The 10943-nt window shown below is 33.9% G+C and overlaps 1 protein-coding gene across 2 annotated transcripts in view; it reads right to left on the bottom strand.

Annotated features, from left to right (window-relative positions):
- LOC111086130 overlaps positions 1-9566 on the bottom strand; it is a 63713-nt gene extending 54147 nt beyond the window's left edge. For both annotated transcript variants that reach the window (XM_022387755.1, XM_022387756.1), the window contains exons 1-2: positions 9350-9566; positions 140-505 (exon numbers count right to left, since the gene is read on the bottom strand). In XM_022387755.1, the coding sequence (XP_022243463.1) occupies positions 140-505; positions 9350-9428 (445 nt within the window). In that variant the 5' untranslated portion in view covers positions 9429-9566. The remainder of the gene's footprint in view (positions 1-139; positions 506-9349) is intronic.
- Between the last annotated feature and the right edge of the window lie 1377 nt (positions 9567-10943).

Here is a 10943-nt window from a genome sequence, read left to right as displayed (position 1 = left end):
GGCCATGCCGGACCTCACTGCTGTTTAAAGGAACGTTGATGAGGCAAACGAAACTTAAAATATAAGTTTTAAAACGTTTCTTATACTATGTAAACCCCTACTAATGGTAAAAGAGAGAACAATATTTTTTAATACTCACTGAAAACTAGCATCTCTTGATGTCTGGAGTCCTGTCCTGCTAATGACGCAACGTGACATGTATACTTTCCGGACATTTCAATCGAAGGGTTGAGAATGTACAGGGCCCGGTAGCGAGAATATCTATCACCAGAGTTAGCAGTGTAGCTTAGATTCAGTCTTCCGTGCAGGAATTCAGCAACATGTCTTTTCTCCAGTTGTGGTATCCACTGATAAACTGGCTCAGAGTCGTCATTAAAAAACCACTTTACTACCAGTCGCAGGTCGTTCTCTGTGTACCGGTATTCACAGTCTAAGATCACATGATTTGTTCCATTAGGAACCCAGCGTGGAACGTCGAGACTAACAATTTTTACTGGGTTAGCACCTAAACAATGAATAAATATAGAACACACACATGAAGTTGTTTTACTGTACAAGTTTGTAAGTTCGTTTCAAATAAGTTTTATGTTTTCGGAATATCAACTTTAAAAAATCCTTTCGATTCTTCGAAATGAAAATGATATGGGTGATCCGTTCTTTGTAAATATATATTTGCTAAGTTAAGAGTGAGCGTAAGAATACAAAAAACAGACTGTTCTAAATATTGTGAGCTTCTCTAAAATTTGGCACTTAACGACATATTCTTTAAGGTGCATGGTATGTTAAAAATGTGATAAAAAACTATCTTGTGTACACTAATCTTAAAATGTGTGGAGTTGGATAAAACGTCGACATTTCGCAAAAAAAGAACAAAAAAAACTGTTCCTCTACTCGAAGTTATTTCTCAACATTTCTCCAAATGATCCTTAAGATTTATGTATAGTTTTAATAACCAAACAGCTCTTTTACTGTCAGCAATGAAACGTTCGAGATTATATAACCTTAAATTTTATTCCACTGGTATCGAGGCAACATTCACCTCTACTGGTGTAACATTACAATCTCGGATTAAAATTTAAGATTACACATTTCTCTTGTAGCTGACTAAAAGTTCGAGTTCATGTGACACGCTTGTGGGTGAACTTCTAAATTCCTTTGCAAGCACTCCGTATGTGAAGGTAGATTTCTGCTGCCCACACAGTCATGTTAAATTAAATAGATCCAGTTATCACTATGGTAAGGGCTACGTGTAAACACCTGAGGGTCACGTGAGTTCCTAAGCTGGGTATGTGATTACTTACGCAAACAAGTTTGTTTGTTTTAGAGCAAAGCCACGTTGTGCTATCTGCTCTGTCCACGGCGGAGAATACAAGTTAGTAAATACATGTGATTTTTATTTTACATATTGAGTTTTCTTTCTAAAATAATTGTGGACTTTTGTCACCAGATGAGAACTACTCAACTTTGTTGTTGTTGTTTTTTTTGTTAGATTGTTAGTAATTACAAAGATACACAATGGGTTCTCTGTGCTGTACCCACGCGGGTATCGATACCCGAATATTTAGCGTTATAAGCTCTCAGACTTACAGCTGAGCCAATGGAGGGCAGTCAACTTTTTTAACTTTGTTTAAAGTTAACTTAGAAAACACATAATCGAATATTATTATATCGAGAGAACATTATGTACGTCAAATAATGGGGAAAAAGCGACTTATAAAATGGTAAGTAATAAGTATATGTGGAAAACTACTTATATGGTTTTTTTTTAATTACAGCTCACCAGAGTATCCCAAAATTTATATTGACATAAAGCATATTTTGTGGTTTGAAAGTAATCAGATGATTTTTTTTTGTCTATCAAATAATTACTAATGAGTCTGTAAACACTGCTAAGCATATTTGTTTTTTATTATTATATTTCTCGAATTATATGTTATGAGGTTGTCAGTTAACGCCGCCTGGTGACGTAAAAACAAATATTATTTTAGAAGAAGACTTTGTGAAATATTCTTTCTAAAATGTCAAAGATAAGCTAAAAGTTGTAAACAGGATATTCAGTACTCATACTCAAATTTCAGATAACGTTTTTTGAAGCGCACAAAGCTATAATTGCCATATTGTTTGGTACCTTGCATGTTAGAAGGGATCCTAACAAACATTTAACAACCAAATTAATAATATAAATAATTATTTTAAACTTGCGAAATACATTAAACTCTGCTATTTGATGCCTTGGGTGCGCTATAAGAGTGACGTTGGTTCTTACATGAAACGAGCGATTTCGCAAACGAGGCGAGCGCATACATCTTCATCGTTTCTACAAAATTCGCTGATATTCTAAGAACTATAAGTAATGCATATTACTCAAATGCAAGTGTTTTTCAAAGCACTTGATCACAGATTATACAGAAACGCAAACAGAACTAGTCTCTTTTCCAACTACACGTGTTTCTACGAAATTTATTTTCAGTATTTACACGACGTTGTCGGTAAAATCAAAACTGTTTATACAAATGGAGAGAATATGCTATTTTCGTATTTAAACATAGACCTCTGATCTACACGTCAGTTGAAGGAAGACAAATACTAAGTATCCTGAGGATAGACTGGCAGATTTTACAGCAGTTTTTTTGACAGAGAAGGCTGAATATTAAAACTGAGAAGTAAAACAAAATGGTAGACTAAGACATCGATGTAAAATAAGAAAACACAGTGAAGGGAAAGCCGCATTTATTCAAAATGAGCAATAATATTTACGATATCTTAATGGGCCTAATTATAAGATATAAAATCAAATGCATTAGTTGAGAAGAATTGCAAATATAACTGGCAAGCGAGTGGCAACCATTTTACTTCATCACCGGTGATGCCTCAAATTTTCAACTAACAACAAACATTCACGGGATTTTTCGGTAACAGAACGTCTCAAAACAAAGAACATGTAAGTAATGTAATATGGTAATAAGAAAAATCTGTTTAAAATGATTCACTTAACGCTACTCGTAAATTTTAACTAAGAGTTAGTATTTCGCATTTTTTATCCTCCCGCGATGGAAAAAAAGTGTGATGCATTCATCTGCGTAAATCTCTTTAGTTATGAGCATCTTTCATAAGATATCTCAAACAATATTTCATATACGAGCTTTTCATGTTCAACTCACATTCCCAAGATTGCTTCTCTAGCTTCATAGATATCGAAGCTGTTAACTTCAAAGTGGTGACTTCATATAATGAATAACTTAGAGAGAACAAAAATAATAATAATAATCAAACAATAAATTAGTAGGTTCACGAGTTATATTTCTATAGTTCACCGACAAAGCTTTTACATTTAAATTGGCAAATAATCTTATGCCTAGAACTAAATTACGGGAGGGTTCTACTTTTGTAAATACAATCTCTCTCAGCTTCTTTTTTATTAAATTTAAATCAGATTTAAAATGTACGCAAAATTTTTGGAAAGTAATCGAAATGCAGAGTTTTAGGTTGTATTTTAAAAGTCTAGTCTGAAAACAAAATATCTTACTACACTATAACTATAACAAACTATAATACAGTAATTTATTTAATGTAATGAAAATTTAAACTATTAAACAAAGTAAAGTTAAAATCACATTTTTGCTGTGAATTATATGCATGGAACTTCCTCTGTAAAAATGTTTATCCAACATGACAGAAAAACATTACAAATGAACTGTCAGAGAGTGTTCCTCATTCTATAGTAGGAAACCTAAACCCACTTTATATAATTCATACAAGTTCTATCTACGGTTCAGAACTCACAATGAACCACCCTTAAAAATATTTTCAAGCCTACGGTTGTGTTATCTCGGGTGTTATTCTTAAACTTACTTGGCAGCCATCGAAATTAAAATGAGTTTAGCTAATTATACAGGACATAAAAAAGACAGAAACTTTTTAGTTCCTGCTTTCAATACTCGTACAATGAAAATTTACAAAATCCAAATATATTTCTAAGTTCCTGGGTAATGAACTTCTGCAATATATTATGTAAAATTGGTTCTATCCTAAGCACCACTCAGTGATAGCTTAAAATGTGAAAATTTCTAATAGGTTGGTTATTCGGCATTTTAATTTCGTTATCAGATGACAGTAAAAATAAATAGTTAACTCTAATAACCCAGTCCTTGCTCATGGCTTTGTTGGAGACTGTCTCTGCAAAATCAGCCTATTTCCCCTTCTACTTTTGTCCGCAAGTGGCCTACTGGTTAACATGCTGGACTGCAAACCGATAGGTCCAAGGTTTCTGCCGCAATGTTGGTAAACACTTTTCATATCTTTAGTTCTATGTGTATTATAAGAGTTGAAACACATATCCGTTCAAGTTCAGACAAAGCTCTTGTGGCGGCGGATGTTATTGACTGACTATCTTTCATCTGGTCAGTAGCTTAAAATTAGAGATTACGATAGTATCTGGACCATATAGGTCTCTGACTTGGCTTTCTAGCAGATGGTTCGTTTGACGTGTCATTCAGGCTGAAAACATGTAAATGCGTTTGCTAAGTTGAGCACAACTAGTTGTCTTAGAATAACAAAGTTCCATGTCATGTGTTAGAGTGAACACAGAATAACTCAGTAAGAAGGAAGAAGATTACTTATAAAGAAGAAAGAGACGGAATTTGAAAAGAAGAACAAGAAGAACGAGGTAGAAATTTATAGAAGACCAAGAAAGAGAGACGGAAAATTAAAATAAGATCAAGAGGTGAGAGAAAGAGACGTGTGATTTCAAGAAGAATATAAAGAAAAAATACATTTACCTGAGAAGAAGATCGAAGTAGCTATTGGTTTGTTTTCTTTTGTTACGGATTTCGCGCAAAGCTACACGAGGGCTATCTGCGCTAACCGTCCCTAATTTAGCAGTGTAAGACTAGAGGGAAGGCAACTAGTCCTCACCACCCACCGCCAACTCTTGGGCTACTCTTTTACCAACGAATAGTGGGATTGACCGTCACATTATAACGCTCCCACGGCTGAAAGGGCGAACATGTTTGGTGTGACGGGGATTCGAACCCGCGACCTACAGATTGCGAGACGTGCGCCGTAACCACCTAGCCATGCCGGGCCAGAGTAGCTATTGGAGATATTCAGAAGGATTATAGCAGAAAAATTCAAATAGTATTATAAAAAGAGATAGAGAGATCTACAACGTGCCAAAAGACTGTAATGACAAAATTGAATAAGTACAAAAACGCATTATGAAATACAAAAAGATTACAACAACAAAATTAAGTTCCTTAAAAAGAACATCAATAACAGAATAAAACATCTTGAAAATTAATTTGTATATGGGAACCAAACGAGCCACACCTCTTTCAGCATCTGCCCGAGAATTTCATCCCAAAATACATATGGAATATGGAACAGAAAAATCCATCTGTTCTGTACCTGTTACCACGAATGCTATGCCAACTATATCTGTAGGACCTTCCTGTACTACTTTAACTATATCATGCATCATCAAGTTCCGAAATTTAACTGGCCTGTTTAACAACGTTGCTGAGTTAAGAAACTAACAAATTATGACAGGAAAATACCGTGGAAAGCAAACCAGGCTCAGTTCAAAATAATTTATAAAATGAGTAAATGGTATAGTGAATAACAATCATTTTGTGTCCCTGCCCATTTAAAAGGACTAGCTTCAATAACACTGAATAGTCTTTCAGACGAGAGCCGTAACAACTAGTTAGCATTGGTAGCTGCCTTATCAAATAGGTCTGGAATGACACACCAAAAAAAAAAACTTCCAAACTAAAGTTCAGGAGCAGAAATCGGAGGAAAAATGAGACCTTAGTCAAACTCGCGAAAGATGTAGAAAGGCTTACCCTATTTTCTTATCTTGATGACCTGCGATCAATTCATAAATGTCGTGACAGTTGGGAATATGCGAATTAGGTTAAAGCAAAATAAACTTTCACCGTTAAAGAAAGATGTCCATTTAGCAATTGAATTGTGAAAGTCCCAGGTAAACAGCTAAATTCATCCTCCGAGAATTAGGGCCTTTTCAAATCAAATAGTAAAGTTCTCTCTGGTGAAGGTCTAAAAAAGCTCAAGTGATTCACAAGACAACTGGTAACTCAGAATAAAATAACTAAGCCATATGACAGAAGGTGTTTCCATTGAAACTTGCCATTGGACATTGCCATGAACTGCAGGTAAAATCCCTTAGTTAATGAATTGTTTACTCAAGATGGAGAAAATAAACCACAGACAGGAGTATGAAAAAAACATATCGCCAGAAACCGCTTCCAAAAGATGACAGGAGAAGAAAACTGCAAATGCTTGAAAAACGTGGTTATTACATTCAAGACTGTGATCAATCAGTCCTTGGTATTAAAGCTGGAAGATGATATCCACTCTAACAGGAAAAATAGAATGTATTATTTAAAGAAATCAATCCACATGCCAACGGGTTTATTGATGAGAAAACTTACAGTGTGTTGATCAACACTGGTTCTACAGCTACAATTGTTTGAACTGATTTAGGAATGAAAAGGGAGGAAATACTTCCAGAGATGAAGCAAGAAGATGGATGGATGCGATAATAAAATGATCATGATCATAAAATTCCACCAAGAGAGAAAATGGAAGTCACTCTTGCCGTGGGTAACTTCTGTAGACAACATAATGTGTAGATAATTGACATCGAGGGAAAGTACATATTGGAAACATTGATGGGAAGTTACACTAGCTTCAAAAAACTTCATAGTCTAAGGATTGGAAATTATCATGCCTTATAAAGCAGTTACACCACCAGAGGTTGGACTTCAATATATATATAATCAAGTGAATCAATCAGAGAGATAGTTAGTGAGTCAATCAGTTAGTAAGTTAACGTTACCGATCGATTACAGAATTAGCAAGTGTGTAAGTCAGCCCGTTTGAGTTGTGTCATAGATACGAGAAGAAATTTAAAAGTAAGTGACTTTTTAGTTTTCTTTTTTTGTTTATCGTTTTTAGTGAAAATCTACACAATAAGATATCTGCGCTTTGTTCATCGTAAGGACTTGAACACTTGATTTTGTAAGTTCGTAAACTTATTACTGACCCACCAGAGGGACGGTTTCGTTTGTGGGTTAAGCTTACCAAATAATTTAGCCTGTAGAGCTTGTACGTTCCAGTCGAAAAAAAACAAATCGCTTCCGCTATTGTTAAATTTTCTGGATTTGCATTATTCTAACGGAATAATAAAAAAGAACTCACCCTACAATAGAAACCGTTAGAACATTACGGTTGAGATATTTATAGATCACAATAATTTAATGATGGTTTTTAAGAACTAATAATATAAATAATAAGTAAAACATTTCGACAAAAAATAAGCAAATGGATCCAAGTATCACGAGTCCTTCCTGTTTTATACAAAGGTCGAGATTTATCACTATGCATAACGAGGATATTTCACAGAGAGTTTAGGGATTTTGCAACATTTCGTAGTATAACGTTTTTGTTGTTGTTGTAGTTTTTTCTGGTGTTTGTATGAGAACTGGACTTTTTTTATAAATAGTTTTATAGAAAAGTGTTCTTGGTTAAGCTTCCTCCACTCCAATGTAACATATAATGCAATTTTCTTCGCCAAAAGAAAAGAATACGAAAAAAAAATATTGGATACTGAATAATACGATTTCTTAACTGTCTTATCATTTGAAAGTCAATTTCTACCCACATAGCTTAGAAAGTTCTGAAATCGATCATCGTGGCTGAAAAATGGGCAACTCCTACAAAACGGCTGATGACTTTGTCGGCTAAGCGAGAATGTTTTCTGATTAATGTGCAAATGTCCACTTCAAAAGGAAGGTTAATGGACCCTGCTGATTACTCGGAGTTCATTCAAATCATCCTGATCAAAAACATCTGGCCTTCTTTAAATGAATGTTGTCACGGAAATGTATATTTCCTGTCCTCAAACCTTTGGCGTAAAACGAAATTTTCAATCCACAGTTTTCCTTTTCTTTTTTAAGCACACTTTTCTTGTTCAGCCGAAATTAGATATAGAAAAACAAGAAATGCTCTATAAAATTTATATTCTCATCAAGAAATTATAAACATTAAAAATTATGCTCTTTATTACTAAATAGTTTATTATAAATTATAACGCATTTTCATTGTAACAACTGTCACTATGTTGTTTTCTGTAGATTTCTAGCGAATATGTTGCAAAATAACTAATTAATTAACTTTATTCTCAACACCATACGTCTTTCATGAATAATACCATTAGGTATTTTACGGTTACTACGTACTATATACAAGCTTCATGTAGAAATTTCCATTTTCATTTTGGACATTAAACCTTTGTGATTAATGTAATAATGTTTGTCGTTACAGTTAGAGAGAGTACTTTGCGTCGTTTAAAGAAAGTTATTAAAGATATATTTTCATTTCCTATGAAATACTTAAAGAGACATGCAAAGTTTAGACTAAAATGTAATTATGAATAGTCAGCTTTATGTATAAACTCATTTACTTCCATAAGTCAAATTTAAATGACGAAAAAGTTTATTATACTATCACATATTAAAATGAATTATTAAGCTTTGTTTGCATGCATATGAAAAGACAAATAGATGAAAATAAAAGTAAACTTTGCTGTAATATGATGTACAACAGGTTCCAAAAATAATAGAACGGAAAGAAACTTATAGACTGATTACAGTATATAATGATTGTACGTCTTTGTTCGTTTCTTTTTCATTCACACAGAAGAAAATTAAATATTCAAATACTTAACATGAGAGGAAAATATACAAATTTTCAGTCTAGTCGATATTATAATCTATACTATCTCATGTAGGTGCATTAATTGTGAAAATCATATTTGTGTCGCGTGGTAAATCCATCAAGCTAAAAAAAAACATATCATTCGTCGTAGTTTTTCTTTTTTGTTCTTTTGTACATACAAAAACTAAAGCTGACGGATCATGTGACGATTTTGGAATCCCTGCACCTAAATGAATTCCGTTCGACAAATTCCGTGAGCTATTTGAATCGATAAACCTCGTGTTAAAATGAAATGTTTTTAAACTGTTCGAAAAATATAAAACTATATTTTTATTCTAATATAACTAATATCAATAGATCAATCCTAAAAATGTGCCTTGAGAATATTCGCACACATTCCTAGTCTATTGAAGTTCAGTACGCGGTAAAATATTAAAGAGTCCTTTCCTTATTTTTATCTTATATTTTATTTTGTAATTCTTCGTTTCACAGAAGAAATTATTTTTGCTAGTAATTTCGAGCTGTGATAAATATAAACAAAATCCTTGGAAATGAATATACTCTTCAAAATTTACATACTGAAACTTCCAAAGAGACGTTTAAATCTTACCTTTTAAAAGAGAAATAATCCTTGAAAGTAAAAGGATTGTTTTATAAAAAGATAAAACTGGAAGGTTTCGCATTGCCATTGTAGAAGAAGTTATTAAAGCAACAATGTTTACATCGATATTCTGTTTATATGAGAAATAACTGCTAAGCCAATATGTCTAGAAGTTAAGATATTACACACTCTTCAGTTCGTATTTTCCGTCGTCAAAAACCGCAAATTCCGGCAACACGCACGCTCGAAAGCTCAGCTTTAAGCCCTTCTGTAAGCTCGTGTGTTGCTGAGAAATGTATATATATCCTCGTGATTCTGTGCACGAGCAAAAGCGGGTGAGTTCACTCTACCTTAGCTGACGTCAATAGTTGAAATACGTCACAACTAAATTTAAATACTTATAGAATATAGACTATTGCTTTCCGTAACCTAACTTAGTAGCCCTGTGTAATAATTGGAAAAGTATTAACTTCGGGGAGATGTAACCCCATGAAACATGTTAACAGTAACAGTATAAAAGACATCATGGCAACATGTGTAACATGAAGTTTATTGTTATCGCATTAGCAATTGTTGCGTAATGTTTCTTGCTAGAATTACATGTTTGGTGCAGCTGATAGAGATATGTGCTGCGCCTGAAAGAAAGCATTCTCTGTATTGAATAGAAGTAAAACAAATATATTACAAGTTATTAAATAGACTGTCCAAAAATTACTTGAACAAACACTAAAATAAATAACAATTGTTAATATAACTTGCAGATACCGTGTGTGTTTGGTTATTTCTGTTAAACATCTCTGTTAATACAATTTGTGGACACTAGAATATATGAATCAATCGTTAAGGTTCCTCGGAGAACGAAACTGTCAAACGACGTTATCTATTCTATATAGGCGTAGAATTAAGTGTGATTACCCTGGGTACTCATGTACTTGCTGAAGTAAAAACAATTATCTACCCTATATACGTGCGGAATTAAGTATGATTGGATACATTGTATATGAGCAGAACTAAATATCATAACGTGCTCTGCAAAAGTCCATTACTTACAATTATCAAGCCTTAAAGTTATTGAATCATTTTCCTTGGAAACATAATTGGCAATGTTCCAGAAAAACTTGTGACTAGAAGGTTTGCCTATCAGATTGAACCACTTCCACCGTTATCGTCAGATGATTATTTCAATGGAAGAGGAATCCAGTTTGTTTGCTTGTTAGTGGAAACAAAGCTACTCGAGGGCTATCTGCACTAGCCGTCCCTAATTATGAACTGATAGGCTAAAAGAAAGACAGCTAGTCAACAATACTCACCGCCAACTCTTTTGCTACTCTTTTACCAATGAATGGTAAGATTGACAGTCACATTATAACGCACCCAAGGTTGAAAGGGCAAGCATGTTCAGTGACGGGATTCGAATCCGCGATTCGCAGATTACGAGTTGATTATCTTAAGCAGCAGGCTATGCCAGGCGAAGAAACTGGATCAACACTGCTGAATTCACAGCTTATAAATGGGAAAGCTGTGAAACCGCTCAGAACACCTTGGCAGTAGATTTGGATATGGAAGGTGTACTTATAATAGAGTTAAGATGCTCATTTTTGCT

The sequence above is a fragment of the Limulus polyphemus genome, unplaced genomic scaffold, assembly GCF_000517525.1.
Source record: "Limulus polyphemus unplaced genomic scaffold, Limulus_polyphemus-2.1.2 Scaffold870, whole genome shotgun sequence".
NCBI classification, from domain to species: Eukaryota; Metazoa; Arthropoda; class Merostomata; order Xiphosura; family Limulidae; genus Limulus; species Limulus polyphemus.
The sequence above is the reverse complement of the archived record's forward strand: the minus strand, read 5'-3'. Positions and strand labels throughout refer to the sequence as shown.